This window comes from Microtus oregoni, unplaced genomic scaffold (assembly GCF_018167655.1).
Source record: "Microtus oregoni isolate MIOR12 unplaced genomic scaffold, Mior012 000004F_ref0000308, whole genome shotgun sequence".
In the NCBI taxonomy this organism is placed as follows: Eukaryota; Metazoa; Chordata; class Mammalia; order Rodentia; family Cricetidae; genus Microtus; species Microtus oregoni.
In genome coordinates, this window is record NW_024543063.1 from 46,564,436 (window position 1) to 46,590,416 (window position 25,981).

The 25,981-nt window shown below is 51.8% G+C and overlaps 1 protein-coding gene across 1 annotated transcript; it reads left to right on the plus strand.

Moving 5' to 3' along the window:
* The first annotated feature begins 6,855 nt into the window (after positions 1–6,855).
* Positions 6,856–25,407, plus strand: Ripor1 (RHO family interacting cell polarization regulator 1). Its single transcript, XM_041650002.1, has 22 exons — positions 6,856–6,967; positions 17,691–17,817; positions 17,935–18,087; positions 18,239–18,317; positions 18,705–18,728; positions 18,825–18,878; positions 19,007–19,159; positions 19,257–19,320; positions 19,407–19,450; positions 19,532–19,657; positions 20,145–20,293; positions 20,368–20,497; positions 20,578–22,011; positions 22,090–22,211; positions 23,028–23,160; positions 23,414–23,549; positions 23,680–23,841; positions 24,059–24,217; positions 24,344–24,540; positions 24,624–24,707; positions 24,820–24,910; positions 25,043–25,407. Exons 2-22 carry the CDS (start codon positions 17,714–17,716, stop codon positions 25,138–25,140), a joined length of 3,696 nt encoding a protein of 1,231 aa, XP_041505936.1. The 5' UTR covers positions 6,856–6,967; positions 17,691–17,713; the 3' UTR covers positions 25,141–25,407.
* Positions 25,408–25,981: the final 574 nt, after the last annotated feature.

The window sequence follows — 25,981 nt, forward strand, 5'->3', positions numbered from 1 at the left end:
GACTAACTCAGGGGAATGAAGGACACTAGGGCCAGGTGGAAGTGTGGTATAAGTTGAGGGTCTCTTGGAGGATAATGGGGTGCCAGCGGGATAGACACGGGAGTACAGTTGTGAGGGGCTCGAGTTTGGGGTGTGCGAGGGTTATCCTAAATGTAAGGACTGAGAAAGAGAAGGCTAAACCACGAGGTGCTACTGTGGATACAGAAGCTAGGCCCTGAAAATTGTTGGGATACCAAGGAAGAGGGAAGGGGAGGCAGCTCCCAAGAACCAGAAAGAGAGCTCACCAGAGAGAAGCAAATAGAAACCCTAGAGTAGCAGTTTAGAGAGCCTTCTAAAGAGGAAAAGATGGAGACTGGTAGGAGTGAGGACTAGGAAGAGAAGGGGCAGAGAATGTATGTCCCTCCTGAAAAGGTTTTGGGCTGTGGAGGAGTTTTTTTTTTTTTTAATTTTTATCCTGACACACACACACACCCCACCATGGTTCTCTGGTTCCCACTGCACCAGCGTAATCCGCCATTTAATGTTTCCCTGAAGAAGCAGCTGTGGCCATGGTGGAGGTCCAGGGTGCCTGAACTGAGACCGAGTTTGGGTGTAAGAAGGATGGACACACCAACTGAGCATGTTGTACAGGGCACACCCCAGTCCTTATTCAAGGAGACTGCTCCATTGATGGTGCACCCCTGGCGTGGGCAAAGTTTGTAACTGCACTGTGGATACTTCCCACACGGTGGCACCAAAGGCTCACTCTGTATTGGAGCTTGGAGCTGACAGGGCAGGGGTCACTTTGGGGAGCCTCATTGACCAGTCATAGTTAGTCCAGAACAGGAAGGGATTACCAGATGCCTGGTGTCCACCTGGCCTCCCTACTACACCTGTGTCAGAAGATTTCGAGGAATAGGATACACTCAGAAACAACTGCGAGTCTTTAACTCCACAGCCCTTTCCTAAGAGGCCTGGCCTAAGTTAAGTCCTAGGGGAACAGCTCATCCCATGACCTGGGAGAGGCAAGGACATTCCTCCCACTTGTCCCTTAGGAGAAAGGAGTCAGGAAGGAAGGAAGGACGCCCAGCCCAGCTCCAGAGAGACACAGTCACCCCACCCCTTACTCTTACCAAACCAGCAGGGCCCCCTCTCACTGCTCCCCCTGGAGGCTTGAAACTGGACCAACAAGGACCACAACAGAGACACAGCTGGGTGTGTTGGGGGAGTCCCCAGGGAAGTCAGCCTGCTTGCCCGGCCTATAAACTTACACCTCCTAGTGCAGAAGGCAGCCCGGAGCTGTCCAAATAAGTAATGGCCATGTTTGCTCTTCAAAACAGTGCCAAGTTTACCGAAATCTTTCATGGTATAAGTAAATACAAAGTCGAGAGAAATTACAACTCTGGGCTGAGACAGTCTACCAGCATGGGAAGGCGCTGACAGCTCTCATGGGCAACGGATGCAGATAAGGGTTGTTCTGGAGCTTTCTCTGCCCACTGTGTTCGTTGTGTTGAGGGACCAGGAACTCTCAACATATTCAAAAATCTAACATTCTCACTTACCAGCCAGTTCTGACCCTACTCAGCCCTTCCCTTCCCACTGGCCACAGAGTGCTGTAGGCATTCACAAGGTCTTTCAGCATCCCCTCACTGAAGCTCTACGTCATCTCTTTACCTTTGAAAAAGCAAATGAGTAATATTTTCAGACAGAGCTTTTCCTTCTTCAACAACTGTTTCTTTGGGATAAACCTTTCAAAGAGGGTTAACAAGGAGGGGAAGACAAGCCTCGATCCCTCTTTCCTTTACCCATGTGTCCAGCTGCTTTATGGGAATGTCCCTCAGATGCTGCCTGCCTAAACTAACCATGTCCCAGTCCCCCTAACTCAATTCTCTAGGCCTCCCCACCCCATTAAGGAAACACCAGGGCTCTTGCACCATCCTCTCTCCCTCTCTCCAAGAGTTCTTTTTTTTTAATTAATTAATTTATTATGTATATTCTCAGTATTCTGTCTGCATGTGTGCCTGCAGGCCAGAAGAGGGGCACCAGATCTCACTACAGATGGCTGTGAGCCACCATGTAGTTGCTGGGAATTGAACTCAGGACCTTTGGAAGAGCAGGCGGTCCTCTTAACCACTGGGCCATCTCTCCAGCCCTCTCCTGAGTTCTTGAAGCACCAACCTCTGCATTCTGCCTTCCAAAGATTCCTTTAAATTCTTCTAGTCTCCTCTTTCTCCGTTTCCTCCAGCTAGGCCCATGCTATTATCAACTCACCTAGGAATTGTACCAAAGTCCTTGTGACCCACATCTTACTGCCTGGGTGACTTTTGCTAAGCACAGCTACGATATGACTTGAGAATCCCCCAGCATAAAGCCAAAGCCACCATTACTCTAAGGATAAAGTTTTGCCCTTCACTCAGTGCCTAAGGCTCCCCAAGATTAGTTCCTTCACCAATGCATCCATGCATACATAGTTCTCTAGCCATGTTGGGCTTTTGTTTTCTTCTAGCAAAAATGATTGCATCTCTTTTCTTGCCGTGAGCCCGGCTGCCATCCTACATCACATAGGCCTCAAAGGCCTGCTCTCCATCTGCCAAAAATCTCCAACATGTCACCCTAAGGGCCCTTTCCTAGTAACTTCCACTTACCAGCTCACACTACACACACACACACACACACACACACACACACACACAGAGTCTCACACTCACACATACACATTCTTGGTTTTGGTGACACAAGAAGTGCAAAAACTCAAGAGATCAGAACAAAACCTGTTCTGATCGTGGGCCCCCAGGGACAAGGATGGAGGTGGCCTAAATTTGGTCCCTGCAAGGTGGGTGGGTGGTTACGTTCTTGGATATTTTCTGAAAGTTTGGTAACTATCTGGCCAATGAATGAATGACATCGCCAAAACACGGTAGTGGAGAGATTTTTATTTTATCTTTTCCCAGAAAGCAAGGGGAAGTTGTGCCTCAGAGTTGTAACCTGTGGGGGCCTGTGGGGAAAAATAAGGGAAGCTTCTGTTTTTCTTGACTTTTCTTTTTCTTTTTTGAATTTGAATATATAGTTCCCCAAAGTGGAGCAGGCAGCACCATGCACCAGGGCCCTGATCATCCTCTGACTCTGCTAAAGGGATTTTTCTCAGGCCTGGGTCTACACCTCTAAGAACGTGAGCTCTTCTAGGTTAGGAGTGCCCATGCTGGGGCTGGAGAGATGGCTTAGTGGTTAAGAGTACTGGTTGCTCTTCCAGAGGTCCTGAGTTCAATTCCCAGCACCCACAAGGCGGCTCACAACCATCTATAATAATATCTGATGCCTGCATGCAGGGATACAGCAGAGCACTCATACACAAAGTATAAATAAAGTTTTTAAAAAGAAGCAGTGCCCATGCTTCCTTCAGCTTCAAAGCCAGTGCCTGGCAAAAGATGTGCTTGGGACAGAGCAAAACTGGCTGTGAGTCAGGGAGCCTATCTAGAACTCAGACCTAGCCCTTCCTAATCACATGACCTGGAAAGTCATTTGCCTCCTCTTAGCTTCAGGTGTCTCCTGGGAAGTGAGTTTCTGCTCTCTCCATCCAAGGCCTGCTTGCTCACGGTTGGGGAGAGGCCTGAAAACATTCCATGGCCCTCAGATGTTCCCCTTCCTTCGATGCCTCTTGGAAGGGGAAAGGGCCTGGTAAACTCAGAGGTGTGCCTCTCATCACTGCAGTCCCATCTGCTCCTGGTCACAGATCTGGCAAGAACAATACACAGGGATGGATGATAGTTTAGGAGAAAGGTCTGAGCCAAGAGTAAGAACTTCAAGCAAGCTGGTATAGGTGAAGGTGAGGTAGAACAGATGTGGTGCATAGAAGGGCGATAAAGAAGAGAGGCTGTCTTGGGCCAGATCTCTCTAGGGCGCTGTCACAGTCTGGATGGCAATGAGGATCCACGGAAATGGCGTAGGTAGGAGAACCTATGACTGAATTAATAATCTCAAAGATGGCTCGGATTGGTGAGTGGAAACCAACGTTTGGTTTTGGTGACAAAAGCAGACTGAGGAACAAAAAAAAAAAAATGTAACCCAGGTCATCATAGGAGCAGTGACAATGGACAGAGAGACAGAAGGCAGAGGGGCTGAAAGTGAAGAGTGGTGGAATCTTCCATAAAAATGAGGATTTGGGGGAACTGAGAGATGGCTCAGTGGTTAAGAACATTTAGTGCTCTCAAAGAGGACCCAGCCCCCACAGAGCAGCTCATAAACACGTTTAACTCCAGTCGCAGGGGATATGACAACCTTTTCTGCTTCCTAGGTCATCAGGCATGAAAAACACCATCTATGCCCATAAAGTTAAAAACAAACAAATACGTTTTGTTTCATTTATTTTGAGACAAGCTCTCATTCTGTAGCCTTGGCTGTCCTGGACTTTATGTGTAGACCAGGCTGGCACAGAACTCAAGGACATTCACCTGCCTTTACAGCTCGGATGCCGGGATTAAAGGTGTGTGCTACCACTGCTGGCAATTCTTCTAAGTGGGGATTTTGAGGCTGAGAATAAAGCTCAGCGGTAGAGTGACTGCCTAGTACGCACCTGGCCGTGGGCTGCAGAGTTCTCAAAGTGGATTACACGATTTCAGCCTTTGAAAGAGCTCCTCAGAGGTGGCAACACAGGGACAGCTCTATGCCATGGTTACTCCAGCCACCGTCAAGCTGCCTAGCTCTCGGTGCTCAAGGAGTGTTCATTGACGGATGACGGAATGACAGAGCACTAGTAACGGGGGTAGGGGGAGTGAATTTAAAAATGTGAAGTGGGTACAACCTGTAGGACTAGGAACCAGGTAGAGTGGCACATGCCCTAAATCCCAGACTGGGGAGGCAGAAGTAGGAATAGTGTGAGCTTGACACTAGCCTAGGCTACGCAGCAAGACCTTGTCCCAGGGGACCAAAGGCAAAAAGTAGCTCAGTAGGAGAGCACTTGCCTAGTGTATAGAAGGCATTGGGTTTGATTTCCAGAAGAGACAGAAGGGGAAAAAAAGAGGACAAGAGGGAGGGGAGGGAAGAATACTAGAGCAGGACACTGATACTCACTCATTCACTCGTTCGATAAATAGTTTCTTCAACTCTCACTAGGAGCCAGGACGTGGTGGTAAGCACTTCTGAGATCTTTGCCTCCACAAAGCTTAGAGACCACAGTCAGCTTCCTTAATCTCGCATTAAGCACACGTGGCTTGCTTGCTATCTGGTGCCGATACAAGGCATGAAAGGAATTGGCCAGAAGCTTGACACAATGGAAAGAGGGGAGGCTATCTGTAGAGAAGGTGCTTGAAGCATGACTTGCCGAAGGGTGACTTCAGAACTAGCCAGATGCCTAGAGACGTCAGTTTTGAGACTTCTAGAGAGGCTCAACCTCTGACCACAAATGTGTGCCTGGGTAAAAGTGATGCTTTACAAGGTAAAAGGCAAAGTACCTGGTCAGATAAGAACCGGAAGCAGGGCGGTGGTGGCGCACGCCTTTAATACCAGCAGAGGCTGGCGGATCTCAGTGAGTTCAAGGCCAGCCTAATCTACCTGGTGAGTTCCAGGACAGTTGGGTCTATTACACAAAGAATTACTGTCTCGAAAAACCAGAAGAAAAAAAAAAGGAAGAAGAAGAAGAACTGGGAAGAGAGGCTAGAGAAATGGTTCAGTGGTTAAGAGCACTGGCTGCTCTTCCAAAGGACTTGGGTTCAATTCTTAGCATCCACAGGACAGCTCACAGCTGTAACTGTAACTCCAGGCTAAGGGGTCTGACACCCTCACACAGACATATATGCAGGAAAAATAACAATGCACATAAAGCAACAACAAAAAAGAACTGAGGAGGGAGTATGGGCATTCACAAGGGCATCCAAGCCCAGCTTGGGAGGATGAAGATGCTGGTATCCCAAGAGTCCCAGTTCTACCTAAACTGGATTGGTGAGATCAACCTTCAGGACCAGGGTTAGGGTCAGAAATCTGGGCACCTCTTAAAATTCATCAAATCACTCCTTGAGTATGCCTGACATACTTCAAAAGATGAAGCGCTACAGGGAAGCCAATGGGTGGAGGATCAGGGACATAGGGTTGGAGAGAGCTAGTAGCATCTGATTAGTAGGAGAGATAGAAGATTGGAGTCAGCTGTTTACCCCATGGGGGTCAGTCAGGCCAGCTCTCTATTCAACTATAACCCATTTCTTGGAAGGGCCAGCCCTGGCCTTGGAGATGAGGCTTTAGCCTGGAGGGTCAATGTGTGTTTCCAGTATGCATACCCAGAGTTTACCAGGTTAGCCACTTATATCCCAGGGAGCAAAATCTGTAACTCCATAGAAAGTAGTACCCAGTGAGTGGTGAATGCATGCATGGCCTGGCTATGGGCCCTGATTTATTAGCCAGATAATAAATCTGACCCTACAGTGGGAAGCTGAAGCTGACTGAAAAGGTGGGGGAGGGATGGGAGCGGGCAGAGCTTCAATCCAGAGGGGTGGGATGGTTAGGCTTCCGACTTCCCTTTTGGCCTTTCCAGACCCTAACCATTTTCTCCAACCACCCTAACTTCCAGTGTCAGCTCCAAGAACCTGTTGATGTGACAGGAAGGGGGCCTGAGGTCTTTAGAACTGCAGAGATCTGGGTAAGAGGCAAGTAGGAGGGGTTCCCTAGCGCCCCCTACCCCAGTTTTAAGGTCTGCTTGAGATTCCCAGGAAGCAGCTCGGTTCCCGCAGACGCCTTCGGGTTTCCAAAGGTCTCCCCTCCCACGAGCTGGTTGACACGGTAGGCAGACCACGCTGCCCGGCTACCCGCGAAGGTGGAGCGAGCTGTGGGCGCCCCTTAGGGGTGCGGGAGCCTCGGGGAACGCAGGAGGTGGGGCTCGGCGGGGCGGGGCGGAGGGAGGGGCAGGCGCCGGCGGCGGCGACAGCGGCAGCTGCGGCGCGAGCAGGCCAGGCAACGCCGAGAGCACCGACAGCGCGAGGTCCTTGAAGCCCAGCGCAGCCATGTGAGTGTCCGCGCCGTTTCCGAATAGCCATGGCCGGGAGAGGGGGCGGGCGGTGGATCCCGTGCCTCTCGCACCCGCGCCGCCCAGCGACTCTCGGATCTGCGACCGGGTCCCGCCTCACCCCATTCTCGCGACCCGGATCGCGCGGTGTCTTTCCTCCCCACCTCCCCCACCCCCACCCCCGGCGCCGAGGACACAGCTTCGCCCCACAAAAGCCGCCGCCTCTGGGTCTGCCGCGCCCGCCGCCGCCTTCTTCCCTTTCGCGCAGGCCGCGGCGGCCGTGCCCCGGGGCTCCGTGGTGGGCAGGCCCGAGGGCGAGCCTGCGGCGCCTCTCGGGGCCTGGGATTAGCTTGCCCCCCCTCCCCCGAGCGTTTGCTGCCCACAGCGCGGCGGGAGGCTGGTCTGGGAATTGGAAGGGGGCGACAGGGTGCAGGGGACCTCTCAGATGAGCTAGTCTTTCTGGCCCTTCCAACCCAAACTGCTTTGGGGCCAGGCCCGAGGTGACTGAGCCTGCCCGAGGCCACACTCCCCACCCAAACCAAAGCTGAAGCCGGAGAAGGTCGCACTGGTGGAGGTCGGTGACCAGACCCTCTCCCTGGGAATGGAAGCTGCAATGGGGACTCGGCAAACAGTCAGAATTGAGCATCCTGTAGAACTGGTTTGGGGAAGGGGTTGTTCGCCTGGACTAGAGCCCCGCTTAAGTTAGCCTCAACACCCTCTGTCCTCCTATCCCGAGTTAAGCCTGAATCTGACCTCTCTTACCGGCCCTTCCAGATCAGTTCTGATTTATGTGTAGACTGGACTCCCGTGTGAACAATCTAATATAATAATAACGGTGCGTGGCCACCATCTGTGTGGCTGCGTGTGTCCTGGGTCTGCTGTATTCAGCTGACATGCATGCAGTCTTTTGAGGAGGTCTATGACCATCTGGTAGGTGTACGTACTGGGCTAGAGAGGTTAGCATCGTTCTCAAGGTCACACAGCTGTGTCGAGGAGAAGCAAGAATTTGATCTGAATTTTTGTTCCTGCACTATCCACCATCCTAGTATTGGCAGTGGGGGTGGGTAGGAAGAGAAAAACGGTACATAGCACTACAGCCGGACAAGGACTGGCACGGCTCCCTTGTCTACCTCCTACCCGGTCCGGGTCCTGTGGGCAGCAGAGCGGGATGAGCAGTCCCGGGGCCTGGACTTGGGTGAGAGGGAGGAGAGCACACAGAGCCTTGGATTAGGCTATGCTTAGGTGGAAAAGCAGGCGAGGAAAGCGAGAGTGAGTCAGAGCGTTCCCAGTCCGCCACCGCTGGGACTCGCGTCCTAGCCAGACCCAGCTGGGGAAGGCTGTCCAGCTCCCAGAGCGCGGCGGGACAGAGAATGTGACCAGCTGACCAGGGAGGAGGCCGGCAGGAAGTGAGGCCACCAAGCAGTCTCCACCCGGTTCCGGGGTGGGGGTGGGGGGTCCTAGGCCACGGCAGGCCCCCTCCCCTTTTCATTGCCAGTTCTGGTTGGTGGCTGCCAGATGACGTCAGCAGCTAGGTTTGGGGTAGTTTCCATGGAGACAGGGACAGGCTTCTGCCCGCGACCCCCTTCTCCCTCGCAGTCACCCTTTTGCCTGGGTTATTTATAGCTTCTGTTTACCTCAGTCTGCTGTGGCCCTACAGCTGAGAGGGGCTGGACCCAGAGACTTGCAGAGAGGCAATGGCTAGTGTCACCGACCACTGCACAAGATAGACAGTACTGTTAGTCGTACTTTCCGTCCCTCACAGGTGTATTAGTCTTGGCACACAGGAGCTATTGGGGGCGTCTATAAAAACTGGGTTCACGCAGGCAGTTAAGATTTCATTCCCTGCCGGGCGGTGGTGGCGCATGCCTTTAATCCCCGCACTTGGGAGGCAGAGGCAGACGGATCTATGTGAGTTCGAGGCCAGTTTGATCTCAGAGTGAGTTACAGGACAGATTCCAAGGCTACACAGACAGAGAAACCCTGGCTCGAAAAACAGAAAGAAGGAAAGGAAGGAAGGAAGAAAGAAAGAAAGAAAGAAAGAGGATTCCACTCACTGTTGAGTTGCATACTTCATAACCTTTGGGACCTGGATTCTTTCTTTCCCACGTCCACAACACATTGTGGACTTGACAGGAGCTAAGGCTCCCGTCTCTTAGCAGCCAGCACCCACCAGTTGAGATAGTCCCTCTCCATTAGGTAGGGATGGGAGTAGGTGTCAACCCTTTCTGTCCACCTCAACAGGGGATGAGACACCCCCCCCCCACCAGAAGTAGTCAGTTAATTGTACATTCTCCGGGGCCATTTAATGGTGAGGTGGGTGTGGCGCTGGTATTCCCAACAGTTACTCATGGTTCCTGAGTATAGGGGTTAAGTGGCAGCAGAGCTGCTGCCAGGGACAAAAAAATGGATGGAATAACCCGTACACCCTGAATCCAGAATCCCAGGACACCTTCACCCTGACCTAGTCCCAGGGAGCAACCCCTGACCCATGCATGTGGTATGTGATGTAATAAACTGGGAAGGGAAAAGAAGAATCGTAGGTTGGGTAGGAGAATCAGAGTAGACTCAGACTGTGTCCTAGGATCTACCCCTCCAGTAGGTCAGGATCCTGTTCCGAAGACTGGGCAGCCCAGCTTCCGCACTCAGCCCCTCCTTCTTTCACTTCCCAGATGCTCAGGTCTTGGAGGAGAGCTCCGGAAATTACAGCAGAGGGCAAGCAGGTAGGCCCCAGGACCCAGAGAGTCTAGACTGGTGGGAAGATAGGGTCTCCTGCAGAACTACCACTTAGCTATGTGGCCTTGAGGATCAGAAAGAGGAAGCTATAGAGGTGCCAAAAGGGGGGAAGCAATCCAGAGCAGGCTTCCTAGAAGGAGAAGTTAGGGAGACAGAGGAAAAAGGAGAGGGAGTTAGGCTAAGAGCAGTGAAAAGGGGGGGGGCGGGGGCTAGGAATGTAGCTCATTGGTAGAGTGCACTTGCCTAAGAACCTAAGGTTGAACACCACACGCGCGCACACGTGCGCGCGCACACACACACACACACACACACACACACACACTAGTGGAAGAGGGTATGGGAGGGATGGAGTTTGCTGATCAGATGCTAAAAACCTTGAGTGTGGCAGGAGGGGTCACAGTTGCTACAGAGAAGGACAGGGGCCGGGAAAGAAGCATAGGACTTTATTCGTAGGAGCAGGAGGTAGCTGTGAAGTTTTGTTTTGTTTTGTTTCTCGAGACAGGGTTTCTCTGTGACTTCTTTCGAGCCTGTCCTGGAACTAGTTCTTGTAGACCAGGCTGGACTCGAACTCACAGAGATCCACCTGCCTCTGCCTCCAAAGTGCTGGGATTAAAGGCGTGCGCCATCACAGCCCGGCAAATTACTCTGTAGCTCTCATTGGGTTTTTTTTTTTTTTTTTTTTGGAAAATTTTATAAGAGTTTGAATAGAGAGATTTTAAAGATTCAGAATCTTAGATCAGAATGTCTAGGCTTGAATGTGGGCCCTGCCACTTACTAGCTGTGTAATCTTTGGTAAATTAATAATCACTAATAATAGCAGCTAATACTTGCTGTGTACTACACGTACTTCCCCCTCCCCTAAACACATCTGTAGATGGAGATATCTCACTTCATGCTTCCGGCAGTGGTTGTTATTATGCTTATGAGTATCTGAAGTCCAGAGGCTTAAGAAGTGTCTTGGCCCTGTGAGGCCAGTCTGGTCTACAGAGCACGTTCCAGGATAGTCAGAGCTACACAGGGAAACCAACCAAACATCTCACCCAAGGTCACATACAGTCAAGCTCAGCTGTGAAGTAGTTCTAATAAGACCTAACTACATAGGCTTCTTGCTGGAATTAAATGATCTTTGCTCAGCATATTGCCTGACATACAGGAAACACTCAAAAAGGGGCAGGATTGTTTGTTATTGTTGTTGTTTTTGGCATTGTTGGTGACTGGAATTTTCAAAAGGGTGTCTTAGTGAATAAAGAATGGTTGATTGCAGGATAGGGAGAGACAGGGAGCCTATGGGAGGCTGCTTGGATGCTAGGATAGAGTTGGTAATAGATCGGACCTGCTGTGAGGGTGCAGACTCTAGAGACACACTCTGAATGTGTGTGTGTGTGTGTGTGTGTGTGTGTGTGTGTGTGTGTGTATGATGTGTACTGGGCATTGAACTAGAACCTTAAGCAGGCTGAGCAAGCACTTTGCCTCTGAGCTATACCTAAAGACATTTTAAAAAAATCTTTTTTTTTTTTTTAAATTTTGCAATAGGGTCTTAGTAAGTTAGTCAGGCTGGCCTTGAACTCACTTTGTAGCTCAGGTAGGCATGAATTTTTGGCCCTTCTGCCTCAGCCTCCTAGGTAGATGGAATTATAAGCTTGTACCCCCAGGGCGGGTTCCAGAGGTGTCGAAAAGCTTGATCTGTCAAAAGTGGGCGACTGAGTGGAGGCTGAGTGTAACTCACGGCAGGACCAAGGATGACTCCTGGTTTCTGTTTTGAACAACTGAGCAAATAGATAATAGAACTGTCATGGGATGGTTAAAACTTGGACAAGTGGTCAATTCAGTCCAGTCACCTCAAACTCGGCTCTTCTCCCCTTACAGGCCACTACACATTGTCGTTAGTTTGTGGGTAGACGTCTGGGAGGCAGTTGGATAAGCAGGCCTAATGCTTACAAGAGCAGTTTGGTTGAGGATAGATAAGGATGCGGAAAGGTACATGGCCCAAGGGTTGGGACAGTGGAGTCCCTTTGAGGATAAAGAGAGAAACAGGTTCTCTGTGGGAAAGGAAAATGTGTGGTGTTAAGTAGGCAGAAAAACAGAAGTATGTGGCTTCCTTTTTTTTTTAATGTTTATTTATTTATTTATTTATTATGTATACAATATTCTGTCTGTGTGTATGTCTGTAGGCCCGAAGAGGGCACCAGACCTCATTACAGATGGTTGTGAGCCACCATGTAGTTGCTGGGAATTGAACTCACAACCTTTGGAAGAGCAGGCAATGCTCTTAACCACTGAGCCATCTCTCCAGCCCCTGTGGCTTCCTTTTTTTTAAAATTTATTTTATTTTGTGCACATTAGTGTTTTGCCTGCATGTTTGTCTGTAAGAGGGTGTTGGATCCTGGGGTTACAGACAGTTGTGAGCGGCCGTGTGGGTGCTGGGAATTGGACCCAGGTCCTGGAAGAACAGTCAGTGCTCTTAACTGCTGACGGTCTCTCCAGCCCCACTGCTTCTTGAAATTCATGGAAGGAAGGGGTTAATGAAGAGGAAGAAAGCCACGAGTCCAGTATTTTATTGAGAAAGAGCAAGAGAAGGAATAGACTTTAGATACTGGGTTGATTCAGCAACAGAGAGGTCATTGTTGACCTTGTCTTGAGGAGTCACAGAAGGGGTGGGTGCAAAAAGCCAGCCAGCAGAGGAAGAGGAGTAGGTGGGTGTGGCAAGGAAATGGAGGTGGACCATTCTTCCAGAAACTTGACTCAGAAAGGAACAGAGCAGTGGGGTGAGGAATGGGGTAGCTAGAGCAAGACACAAGACACATTGGGATGTAATTTATTTATTTTATTTATCTATTTTGCATGTGCTGTGTGGTTTTTTGAGATAGGATTTCACTGTTTAACAGTCCTGGCTGTCTTGGCGCCTGTTTTTTTTTTTTTTTTTTTTTGGTTTTTCGAGACAGGGTTTCTCTGTGGTTTTGGAGCCTGTCCTGGAACTAGCTCTTGTAGACCAGGCTGATCTCGAACTCACAGAGATTCGCCTGCCTCTGCCTCCCGAGTGCTGGGATTAAAGGCGTGCGCCACCACCGCCCGGCTTTTGGCGCCTGTTTTGTAGATGAGGCTAGCCTCGAACTCACAAGAGATCTGCCGGTCTCTGCCTCCCAAGTTCCGGGATTAACGGTGTGCGCTACCACTGCCCAGCTGTAATTTATTTTCTGTAGTTATTCATTCGCTGTGTGCGTGTGTGCATGTATGTGTGTGTGTGTGTGTTGCTGGGGATGGAATCCAGAGCTTTGAGCATACTAAGCATATACTTTGCCATTGAGCTACATTCTAGATTCCCTGTATAGTTATTTACTTAAAATCCAACTATATGGTGAACTCTAATGTATGCAGAAAGTTGCTAGGAGCAGTGGCATACATCTGAGGTCCGAGCTTCTCAGGAGCTAAGGCAGCAAGCAAGATTGCTTGAGTCTAAGAGTTTTGAGGCTAGCTCGGGAAATATAGCTAAGACATCATCACTCCTCCCCCATCCCCCTCCTACAAAGGTCTGTCCTAAATGTACATCATGATACATTTTTTAAAAAAGATTTATTTATTTATTATGTATATGGTATTCCCAGTACTGTGCCTGCAGGCCAGAAGAGGGCACCAGATCTCATTACAGATGGTTGTGAGCCACTATATGGTTGCTGGGAATTAAACTCAGGACCTTTGGAAGAGCAGGAGGTGCTCTTAACCTCTGAGCCATCTCTCCAGCCCCATGATACATTTTGTAATGGAACACACCTATGTATGACCTGGAAATAGAACCCACAGCAGGAAACAGAACATTGCTAACACTTCGGAAGACCCCTTTTGCCTGCTTTCAGTTACAGCCTAAGGATAAGTACTGTCTGAATAAGGGTTCTATTATTGTAGTAAAACACCACAACCAAAAGCAACATGGGGAGGGAATGGTTTGTTTCATTTTCTATTTCCAGGTAACAATAGTTCATCACTGAGGGAAGTCAGGGCAGGAACTCGAGCAGGGCAGGGACCTGGAGGCCGGAACTGAAACATAAGCCATAGAAGAATGTGACTTACTGTCTTGCTGCCCATGGCTCACTCACTTTCTCACACACCCCAGGACCACTTGCTCAAGGGTAGCACCACCCCTAGTTGGGTTGTGCTTTTCCACATTCATCATGAACCAAGAAAATGCAGAGCCAGTTATGGTGGCCTTTACTCCCAAAAATCAGGAAACAGAGGCAGGTAGATCTCTATGAGTTCAAGGTTAGTCTGATCTACATAGCAAGTTTCAGGCCAGTTAAGCAAGACTACATAGCTAGATCCTGTCTAAAAAAGGAAAAGGGAAATGCTCCTTGCTTACAGTCCAATCTGATGGAGACGTTTTCTCAGTTAAGATTCCCTCTTCCCAGATATGTCTAGATTTGCGTCGTTTATGAAAACCAACCAGGACAATTGCTAATCTGACTTCTGCATCACAAATTGGTTTTATGTGCTTTTTCTGGCTTTTTGTTTTTTGAGACAGGGTCTTATGTAGCCTAGGCTAGTCATGAACGTCCAATCCTCCTGCCTCCTGATATAGGATGCAGCACCACACTCATGCACTTTCTCACCTGTTTTTGAAATTCATTGTCAAGGGAACCATACATATCGCCTTACTTGTGTTTTATGTCTGCCGCTAGTTGATATACTGTAAGATTCACTCATATTACTGCATTTATTTTTTTGTTTTGTTTGTTTCTTTGTTTTTTGAGACAGGGTTTCTCTGTAGCTTTGGAGCCTGTCCTGGAACTTGCTCTGTAGACCAGGCTGCCCTCCAACTCAGAGATCCACCTGCCTCTGCCCCCCGAGTGCCAGGATTAAAGGCGTGTGCCACCATTGCCCAGCTCTTTTTCATTGTTTTTTTTACCACATAGTGATTCTCTTATTACTGATGGCCTTTTGGAGAGTTTTCAGGCTTGTTTTCACGTTCAGTGTAAGAGTGACTGAATTTACCGGTAAGTTGAAGAGAAAGTCTGAGACATCCATCTTCTCTGAGAAGGGAGAAAAAGACTAGCACCATACAGGATAATTTCCCAGGTAGGAAGTGAGAACCATCTGAGGTTGAGTATTGCACTGATTCCAGCTGCTATGCCAAGACCTCCTGGCTCAATTCAGGATGAGTGTAGGAGTAGCAGGAACAGGGAGTTGGTTTGCCAGGTTTGCCAGGTTTGGTTTCTGCCACGCAAGACGGAGTGTAGAGTGCTGAGGATACTAACAGCAGGCAAGAGATAAAAGGGTGGCTTTGGGGGCTGGAGAGATGGCTCAGCAGTTAAGAGCACTGGCTGCTCTCCCAGAAGTCCTGAATTCAATTCCCAGCATCTACATGGTGGTTCACAATCATCTATAATGAGATCTGGTGACCCCTTCTGGCCTGCAAGCATATATGCAGGCAGTGCACTGTATATGTAATAAATAAATAAAAAAAAGGATACTTTTAAAAAAGGGTGACTGTAAATGCAGGCTGGGAACAAGGTGTGCAGAGAGGTAAGGGAAGGAAGGTGGGAGGGAGCTGGAAGAGAAAGCAAGCAGAGGCGGACGTAATCTCTGTGCACAGTGGTGTCTGAAATTCTGGGCTATATCTCCAGTGGCTGGCACATGCTTGCCATTCAGTGGGTAGCTGAATAAATGACTTGTGTTCAGGGGACCAGAAGTCCCAGGTAACAGACAGATATGGTGATGGTGATGGGAGAAACTGGTGATTATGGACAGTGAGGCTTAGTATGGACAGTTAGGAAAAGGGCATTCCAGAGTATACGATAAGGCTAGGGTGTTGGATATGGGAGCTGAAAGAGGCATAAAGGCTTGTATTGGGTGAGCAGTCCACAGGAATGCATAGTTCATGCTGGATGTGGACAAGGGATATTCAAGTAAGAGATACTGGGATAGCCGGGCTGGTGGTGGTGCAAGCCTTTAATTCCAGCACTCGGGAGGCAGAGGCAGGCAGATCTCTGTGAGTTCGAGGCCAGCCTGGTCTACAAAAGCTAGTTCCAGGACAGGCCCAAAACTACAGAGAAACCCTGTCTCGAAAAACAAAATCAAACAAACAAACAAATAAAAAACAAAAACAGAGAGAGAGAGAGAGAGAGAGAGAGAGGAGGCTGGGATCAAGAAAGCTGGTACCAAGGGATTTCAGGACTTGGGGGGAGAGCCAAGGGTAGAAGGACACCTTCCACTATAGGGGGAAGCCCTGGCTGGGTAGCAGGACCTGATCCTTTTCTCTGTGGGCCCAGGAGAGGGGAACACCCCCTTTGTGGGTATAAAGACGATGCAGGGGGCTTTGGAATCCTCCTCAGTGTCTTGGAGTAGCACATGATCTGTGGTTGATCTAGCTCCTGCCCCTTCAGCTTATCTCTTTCCTCAGCTTCTACAGAGTCCTTATTATCCAGTGTCCTCCACTGCCACAGTCCCTGCACTCAGCACCCCCAACTTTCTACTTTCTCCCTTCACACACACAGAACCCTAATTCCCAACCCTCTTTATGTTGGCTTTTTTCTCAGCAGCCTGACAGCCACTTTTGAACATATTTCTTTTTTTAAATTTTTTATTTCAAATGTATTGGAGGTTTGCATGCATGTATGCATGTGTGTGTGTGACAGAGAGAGAGAGAGAGAGAGAGAGAGAGAGAGAGAGAGAGAGAGATCTGGAACTGGAGTTACAGTTGTGAGCTGCCATGTGGGTGCTGGGAATTGAACCTGGGCTGCTGGAAGAGAAGCTGAGCCATTTCCTCAGCCCCTTGTACACCTTTCTATCACTGTCCCACAAGTCTCAGTCTATCCTTCCATAATAATTCTGGGGTTCAACTCCCTTCACAGGCGCTCCTAAGCCCAAACAATGTGCCGGCCTACTCCGGAGGAAAGCCCCTAGTCACCCCTTGCAGAGGCCAGGCAGACCGAGGTCGGGTGCCCCCCTAGTCCGGGGGATCAGTCCCGCCCCATCCCGGCTGGCTGAGTCAGGAGGCAGGAACTGGGCGGGCGGGAGGCGCCTAGAGCAGCCGAAACCAGGGCCAGAGTCTCTGGCAGTGAGCTTGGAGCCCAGCGGGGCTAGAACCAAAAGCCCCAGGCCAGCGGGACACAGTGGGTGAGCGCGGGTCTGGGACCATCCGGAACCCACCATGAACTCCAAGAAGAGAGGTAGGACTCGGCTTGGAGCTTCAAAGGCTCTAGAGATGGCCACAAGGGATGCAGACGGGATTCTGGGGGCCTAGGATGCGTGTTTCGTTGGAGTAGGTTGGGGTGGCGGTTCGGTCGGGACTCCTTTCCTCCCACATTAGTAGAAGCGTGCCTTCACGACTCAGTTTCCAAGAAGGGTCTATAGAAAAGTGGAGGAGGCGGGGCACTTCTCTCGGCGCTGCTTCCCACTCTGGGAATCCCCGGGCGCCGGGAGGACGCTGGTGTCAAGGCGCCTGCGAGTTGGTGTGAGTAGGGCGGTGGGTTACAAACCTGCACGGGCCAGGTCTGTCTCTCGCCTCTACTGAGATCCTAACCCGCGCCCCGCCCCATGACCTTCCACGGCCTCCCGGGGTGGTGGCACCCGAGCTTTCGGCCACTTGGGGGGGGGGGGGAGCAGGCAGGGGAAGGGCTGGGGATGCCGCCCCGCCCCCGGGTAAACAGGCGCTTCCGCACATTCTTCGCGCGCCCCGCCTCTTTCCTGCTTCTTCCCAGCTGGAGGAGGGTCCCCGCGCGACCCCCCCCCCTTCCTGCCCCGCGACAGGCGGAGCCCTCACCTCCGCAGGAAGTAGGGGCAGAGCGGAGGCCACGCTGAGTCCGAGGCCGAGTCGCCTGCCACTGCCCTGTCATTAGCGAGGGGGCCAATGAGGCTAAGACTGCCAAGGCTGGAGCCCATTGGGGCAGCTGTTCCTGGTGACCAGGGAGGGCCTGCTCCAGCCCTGGGACCCAGCCACGGGAAGGGGGCTTCTTCGGGGACACGATTGGTGCTGGACACACACCCCCGCCACCCCCAGGGAGCCCCGCGCGGACTCATTCCATGATGTCCCTGTCGGTGCGGCCGCAGCGCCGCCTGCTCAGCGCCCGGGTCAATAGGAGCCAGTCCTTCGCAGGCGTCCTCGGCAGCCACGAGCGCGGGCCCAGGTACGCGACAAGGGGTTTAATGGGGTTGAGAGAGTTAGATGGGGTTGGGCACTGGGTGTGTAGTAAGGGTTTGGGGGATTCTTGCTAACCCTTTTTTAAAGGCAGTCTCTTCTTCAGGAACTTCACGGTCTTCAGCCCACCAGGGCCCCCACGGAAGCCTCTAGTGCTCTCCCGAGTATCGAGGATGTTTTCCGTAGCCCACCCAGCCCCCAAGGTGCCACAGCCAGAGCGGCTGGACCTGGTGTATGCCGCCCTTAAGCGGGGATTGACGTAAGCAACACCCTCCTTGTGCAATGTCCCAGGATTCCATCTAAGTTTCTGCAAGTCTGAATCTTCCCCAGCTATGCACCCTTTTCCTACCACCAGCATCCTGTCAGCTTGAGGCTGGATTGTTGACTCTCGTCACTTGCCTTTCCCCTAGGGCCTACTTGGAAGTGCATCAGCAGGAGCAGGAGAAGCTCCAGGGCCAGATAAAAGAGTCCAAGAGGAATTCCCGCCTAGTGAGTAAATGCCAGGGGATGTCCTGGACCAGTATCTCTCTTGCTTTTGTATAGTGTAGGGTCTGGGCAAAGCAACCTTGTATGATATTGAGCTGTGTTCTGAGGTGAGCTGGTAGGTTATTCTGTTCCAACCTCTTGGAATGCACTTTCTGCTTGAGACCTAGTGCCTTACTCAGAGAAGCTGCAGTGTGAGAGTTCAAGGCCTCACTCATGACAGCGAGAGATTATATTGCAGTGGTAAAGAAGAAGGCCAGGGTTCTTCCTGGGAGGACAGTTGTAAAAGGAGGAAACATTTTTGTTGAATCCTGAAAAATAGCTGGATAGGCAAATATGTTCCTGGGGTCTTCCTGACACCTTCTAAGTATCCCTTCTTGTCTCCCTCTGTAGGGCTTCCTGTATGACTTGGACAAGGTGAGTGGATATAGAATGGTGTTGGAAGAGGGTTGGCTCACAGGGAGAGGAAAGAGTCCTAAGACTTAGGCTCTTTCTGACTCAACTCTCCCTTAGCAAGTCAAGTCCATTGAACGTTTTCTTCGACGGCTGGAGTTCCATGCCAGTAAGGTGCGTACAGCATGCACGCAGAGTGGGATGTGGGTTTGGCTATCCCAGGGAAAGGGGAAGGTCCAGTGTGGGCAACCCCAGTGGTGAGTCTCAGTCCCCTGCTGCTACCCCCATTATCACCTCCCCAGATTGACGAGATGTATGAAGCATACTGTGTCCAGCGGCGTCTCCGGGATGGTGCCTACAACATGGTCCGTGCCTACAGCACGGGGTCCCCCGGGAGTCGAGAGGCCCGGGATAGCCTGGCTGAGGCCACTAGAGGGCATCGAGAGTACACAGAGGTGAGCAATGAGGACCCCTGTGGCAGAGGCACAAGGTGTGGGCTGGTGAGAGAGAACTGGTTTTTCATTTCCTCACATTCCTACCCCTCCTTCCCAGAGCATGTGTCTTCTGGAGAATGAGCTAGAGGCACAGCTGGGCGAGTTTCATCTCCGGATGAAAGGTAATGAGTTGTCGGAGCAGAAGAGAGACAGGAGTGGGTATGCTTAAGGCCCCCAGCATGGCTCATCTTCTCCTTTCTGTGCCCAGGGCTGGCTGGCTTCGCCAGGCTGTGTGTAGGCGATCAGTATGAGGTATGAGGTTGTACTGAGAAGACCCGGGTGGGAGGAAGGGCCACGGTTCCAAGAGCTGCTTCATGCTGCCTGTCTCCCTAGATCTGCATGAAATATGGTCGCCAGCGATGGAAACTGCGAGGCCGAATAGAGAGTAGTGGGAAGCAGGTGTGGGACAGTGAAGAGACCGTCTTTCTTCCCCTGCTCACAGAGTTCCTGTCCATCAAGGTGACTTTCCTGACCTGATCCATAAGACAGCTTGTTCCTATGACCCCGTTATCCTGGGAATTCCTTGTAAAGATCTCTCCTAAGGCTCTCATTCCTGTAGTCCCTTATAGCTCTCTGGGCCTGTAAATGTGACTCCATGACCTCCATAACCCTCTTTATGTGGCCTTGAAAACAATCTTCCTCATGACTTTGATACTGAGACCTTCTCACGAACTTCCAAACTTGTGAATATTTGACTTCCATTGAACTCCCATGAGACTGCGACCCTATAAATCCAGGGACCCTACCAGCTTAGACTTCTATGATGCTCTTGCTCCCAGATGGCCTCCATGGCCCTGTGATCCCTGGAACTCTCATCCTCCTGTAATCTGCACACCTGTGACCCTGTGACTGTCTTACAACCTCTATGCAAACTCAGATTTCTGGATGCCCTGAAGCTCATTAGCACCTACACTCACGTGACCCCTCCGTGCACTCTTGGCTACAGGTGACAGAACTGAAGGGCCTGGCTAACCATGTCGTTGTGGGCAGTGTCTCCTGTGAGACCAAGGACCTATTTGCTGCCCTGCCCCAGGTTGTGGCTGTGGACATCAATGACCTTGGCACCATCAAGCTCAGCCTGGAAGTCATATGGAGGTTGGTAGGAGTGAAGGGTTTAGGACAAGGCGAAAGGAAGGTAGTGGCATGGCTAATGTCCTTTCCCTTTGCAGTCCCTTTGACAAGGATGACCAGCCCTCGGCAGCTTCTACAGTCAACAAAGCTTCCACTGTTACCAAGCGATTCTCCACGTACAGCCAGAGCCCACCAGACACACCCTCGCTTCGGGAGCAGGCCTTCTATGTGAGTTGAAATCCAGGTCCCAGGTCTTACCGTCTCCCAGAGTCTTTCTGGCGTAACCCTGAAGTGTTTCTTTCTCTTAGAACATGTTACGGCGGCAGGACGAGCTAGAGAATGGGACGGCATGGTCCCTGTCATCTGAATCTTCAGATGACTCGTCCAGCCCGCAGCTCTCAGGCACTGCTCGACATTCATCAACTCCCAAGCCCCTCATGCAGCAGCCAGAGCCCCTGCCCATCCAAGTTGCCTTCCGAAGGCCAGAGCCCCTCACCTCTAGCTCTATGGAAGAAGAGCCAGCTGTGGCCCCCGCCCTGGTCAATGGGCATGCCCCTTACAGCCGGACTCTCAGCCACATCAGTGAGGCCAGTGTGGATGCTGCCCTGACTGAGGCTGTGGAAGCAGTGGGCCCAGAAAGCCCAGTCCCGGGACCTAGCCCACGTGTATACCCAGATTCCACCCATGTGGAGCATTTCAATAGTGTTCCTCCTGTCCCAGACACTCGCCATTCTGCCACAAGACCCACCCCAAGTTCAACTGGCCCTGCCCCCACATGTACAGACCCTGCCTCATCCACGCCGCTAGACTCAGTTCACAAAGCCACAAACTCTGATCCTTCGGAGTGTCCAAGCCTCACACATACAAGCTCTACCTGCAGTGCTGTAAGCGCTGCCCACAGTGTTCCAAGCCCAACTTCCACTACTGTAGATTCTACCCCCAAACCCACGCCCTCCGCCCTCGCTACTACAGGCTCTAGCCCCAGTGTTCCAGACCCAATCCAGGCTAGCACAAGCCCTCCTGACACCACCCCGAGCCCCACCCACACCACTGCCAGTCTCACCCACACTACCGCCAGCCCTACACATAGCACCCCGAGCCCCACCCACACCACTATAAGTCCTACTTGCACTACTCCAAGCCCCACCAATGCCACTCTGAGCCCCAGTCACAGGACCACTAGCCCTACTCGAAAAACTGGGGTGTCAACTCATACCACTACAAGTCACATCACCAGTGCTGTGGACCCAGTCCAGATCTCTACAAGCCCCATTTCCACAATGGAAAGCCCTACCCCTTCTATAGACCTTGCTGTAAGCTCCAGCTCCTCCCCCTCCTCCGCAGACCCCGCACTCCCAGGCACTGAACCTCTGCCTTGTAGCCACCCAGCCACCACTTCCTACACTAAAACAGACGACCCCACAGTATCCTGCACCTCTTACCAGAGTCTTGCTTGTTCTGGTTCAAAGTCCCACATAAGCCCTGCCCCGAACTCCCCAGAACAAATTCCTAAGAGCCCAAGTTCCTCTCCCTCATCCGCGGCCCCTGCATCCCAATATCCAGAACTTAGCCAGGCCACAGTTGCCCAAGCCCCAGTTCCTGAAGCAACCGAAGGAGCTGGGGACAAAAGGCTTGAAGAGGCCCTGGGGACCCTAATGGCTGCCTTGGATGATTATCGTGGTCAGTTCCCTGAGCTGCAGGGCTTGGAGCAGGAGGTGACTCGCCTGGAGAGTCTGCTCATGGTAAGGAGGTTGGGCTGAGACAGTACAGAGAGAGCTGCCAGCCAGTGGCAGCAGCACTGACCCCTCTTATAATCTCAGCAGAGACAAGGCCTGACCCGAAGCAGGGCCTCCAGTCTTAGCATCACTGTGGAACATGCCCTGGAGAGCTTCAGCTTCCTCAATGATGATGAAGATGACGACAACGACGGTCCTGGGGCCAGGTAAGGCCAGACTGGGAAATAGTTGGGCGGGGAGATATGAAGCGGAAGAGGTAAAACAATGTAAGGCAGAGGAGGGGAAGGAGGAGGTTGGGAGAAAAGGCAAGATGGGGACTGGTGAGGTGGGGCTTGCAGCAAGTGAAGTTTTGGTTTTTCCTTGTATACCTCATGTATCTTTGATGCCCATGTCACCAACTCATCAATCCCAGTGTTTCTGGCCACCCTGCTCATCTCTGCAATGTCTGCCTCCCCTGCAAGTCCCCATCAGCTTGTGAGCCTCCTGCCTCTCTTCTTTCCCTTTACCTCACCTTGGACCCATCCTGTGAAGGAGCCCTTTCAGCGCCTCATCATGTGCCCTGTGTCCCCCAGTATCAGCCCCCTCCATCACGACCCCGACTCTCCCGGAGGCTGCGGCCTCTCGGCTCTCATTCCTGGAGTAGACTTTACCGATTCAGATTTGAGAGTCGCACCCGGTCCCTCCTCCCTTTACGACTTCCTAGGTTCCAGTCCCAAGCCCTGCGTCCCTCCCAGTCCACGTTTTATAGACCATCCCGCCTGCAGTCCTACTGGCGCCCATCTCGGGTCCGGCAGCCCCTTTCTTCTTAGCAGGGGTAGCAAAAAGTAGACTGGCTATAAGACCATGTTACTTACTCATCGCGGCCTCATCCTCCTGGAAGTCTCTGTGAACTTACCTGTGTCTTATTGTCTGAGTCTGCACTTTGTTCTTCTATTCTTGGTGGGAGGAGCTTAATAAAAATAATCTCTGGTAACCAGACGGTGATGTGTGTTGTTGGGATGTTTGATCCATTTTTCTCTCAGGCCCACAAGCAGCCCAGAGGCTGTGGCAGAGGACAGATTAGACTCATCAAATGCCCAGTCCCTAAGCACAGGGTGTCCAGCCCTGGATGCCACCTTGGTCCAGCACCTGTACCACTGCAGCCGCCTCCTGCTGGTGAGGGGATAACACACACCCCTTCAGCCCTTGCCCCAGGGAGTCCTGCATTCCAGTCCTGGTCCTCTAAACCTCTCAGTTCACACACCAGTGCCCCAGGGTCCTGGGCATTTGGCTCCTATGCATGTAATACCTCCGATGCTCTTCCTGTTTCAGCCCCTCCCAATGCATGCTGGGACCTGTACTCCCCTGACTCCATCCTCCCCAACCCTTACCATGAGGTCTAAATTACTTGGCAACTCCTGTCCTCTAGAAACTGGGCACATTTGGGCCCCTGCGCTGCCAGGAGGCATGGGCCCTAGAGCGGCTGCTGAGGGAGGCGCGCGTGCTTGAGGAAGTGTGTGAGCACAGCAAGCTATGGGGGACTGCTGCCACCTCTGCCCAGGAAGGTAAAGGTCCCCCTTGGGCTTGGGCTGATGCCCACCTGGAGTTCATGCCTGACCTTTTCCCATTTACACACCTTCCCCTCCTGCCTAACCTGCTCTGTTGCTGATGGCTTTTCTCACCCTCCCCTCACAGTGGTGCAGTTCTCAGCCTCTCGGTCCGGCTTCCTGACCTTTTGGGACCAATGTACAGAGGGACTCAGCCCCTTCATCTGCCCCGTGGAGCAGGTGCTCCTCATTTTCTGCAGCCAGTACGGTGCCCGTCTTTCCCTGCGCCAGCCAGGCTTAGCCGAGGCTGGTGAGTGGGCTGCCTACCTGCCCCTTCCTTCCTTTCCTAGCTTCCTTGTTAGCCCCTACTGACGGACAAATTGAGCATTGAAGAGAACTAGTGATTGCTCGTTCTCAGAATAGAGGTGGACAAGGAGTCCCTGGGCCTGAGCTAGAACGGGGACATTCTCTTCCCACTTAGAGACCTGGGTCTATCCCAGCTCAGGCTGTGGTACTGTCTCCTGCAGTGTGTGTGAAGTTCCTGGAAGACGCCCTGGGGCGGAAGCTGCCTAGGAGGCCCCAACCAGGCCCCGGGGAACAGTTCACCATTTTCCAATTCTGGAGTTATGTAGAAGCCTTGGACAGCCCCTCCATGGATGCCTATGTGACAGAGACTGCAGAGGAAGGTGAGACAGTGACCCTGGCCACAGAATGCTGACCCCAGGGGTGGTCCTGAGGGTGTAAAAGATGGGATCATGAGGACAAAGTCACCCCAAGAGTTTTTACCAATTTGTGCCACCCACTTCTTTTAGTGCTACTGGTACAGAATCTGAACTCTGATGACCAGGCTGTTGTGCTGAAAGCCCTGAGGTTAGCACCTGAGGGGCGCCTGCGAAGGGATGGGCTTCGGGCTCTTAGCTCCCTGCTGGTCCACGGCAATAACAAAGTCATGGCTGCGGTTAGCACCCAACTTCGGAGCCTCTCACTTGGTCCTGTCTTCCGGGAAAGGGTGAGTTTGGCAGGATTCTTTTGTGAGTAAGGTGAGGGCTGAGGGCGTCCACTAGCTAAATCTGCCCTCCCACCCTTGCCCAGGCTCTTTTGTGCTTCCTGGACCAACTTGAGGATGAGGATGTACAAACTCGAGTGGCTGGATGCCTGGCTTTGGGCTGTATCAAGGTGATCGCCACCAACCAACCTACCTACCTACCTACCTACCTACTACCACTTTCGCTCCAGGGCTATTCCTGCTTGTTATACTGAACCTGCCTCAATGTTTTGTTTCCCATAGGCTCCTGAGGGTATTGAGCCCCTGGTGTACTTGTGCCAGACAGACACGGAAGCTGTGAGAGAAGCTGCCCGGCAGAGCCTACAGCAGTGTGGTGAGGCTGGGAAATGGGAGACATGACCTCTGAGAACACCTTGGCTGTTGGGAGTAGGGTGAGGTAATGCCAGGCGTGGGAAGTCCTGGAGGATGTCAGGGCCACTCTTGATCTTATGCTCACACGTTATAGGGGAAGAAGGACAGTCTGCTCATCGGCGGCTAGAAGAGTCCCTGGATGCTCTGCCTCGCATCTTTGGGCCCAGCAGCATGGCCAGCACAGCATTCTGAACTCTAATCACCGGCTCCCAGTGTTCCTTCCCCCATTTTCAGGGCTTACCAGGCACTGGCAGGGAGGGTGAGGGCTGGTTCCAGACACCTCTCCCCACAAATCCCTATGAATGAAAATCTAATATATTCTTTTGTTCCCCTGGGGTTGGTAGAGTGCCTGAATGAAGTGCCTCCCAGCCTTGGTTCTGCATAGCCTTTGCCACAGAGTGTCAGGGGCTTGGCCATATCTTGCTCTGCCTCACTACATCCCTTGGTTTTGTATTTTATTTACAGAGTTTTACAGAAAATAAAAAAGCAAAATGCGTTTCCTACATGGCTTGCTGCACTTCTGAACCTCTGCTCCAACACCTTCTGGTGTGTTCTTCCTGGCACTCCTGTGCCCACACTCCAGCTGTGACAACATCGCGTGCATTTGCCCTGGAAATCCTGGTGGAAGAAAGCCCACAGTCCAGGGTTGTGCTTGGAGAAGAGACACAGAAGGGAAGGGAGCTCTGCTCTGCTCAACAGGCTGAACCTGCATCTGGGCCTGGGAACTACAGGCCCTGAGTGGATCCAAGCAGCTGGCCTAGAGAAGGCCCAAACTGCATATTCTAGACTAACTGTGGCTAGTGGGCAAAGTGAAAGAAAAGCTAGCATGGCGTGCCTGAGCTGTTGCCACCAGGGGGCAGCAGAACTGCATCAGGGGGTGGTAGCTTCTGCATGGGCCCCTCTGGCGAGGCAGCCTCCTATGGTGGAGCTTCAGGAGCAACTTTAGGCTGTGGGGGGAAGCGGGAATCCTTGCTTAGGGGAGGAGTTGGAGCCTGGGAGACAGGAGACCCGGATGGCTGCCCCTGAGGCACCT

Bases quoted from the DNA above. Each gene is read 5' to 3' on its own strand.
- Ripor1 (XM_041650002.1), top strand. From the start codon at position 17,714: ATGATGTCCCTGTCGGTGCGGCCGCAGCGCCGCCTGCTCAGCGCCCGG. The intron at 18,729-18,824 runs GTGAGTGGATAT...ACTCTCCCTTAG, and splicing joins TCCTGTATGACTTGGACAAG to CAAGTCAAGTCCATTGAACG. The intron at 19,321-19,406 runs GTAATGAGTTGT...TTCTGTGCCCAG, and splicing joins GTTTCATCTCCGGATGAAAG to GGCTGGCTGGCTTCGCCAGG.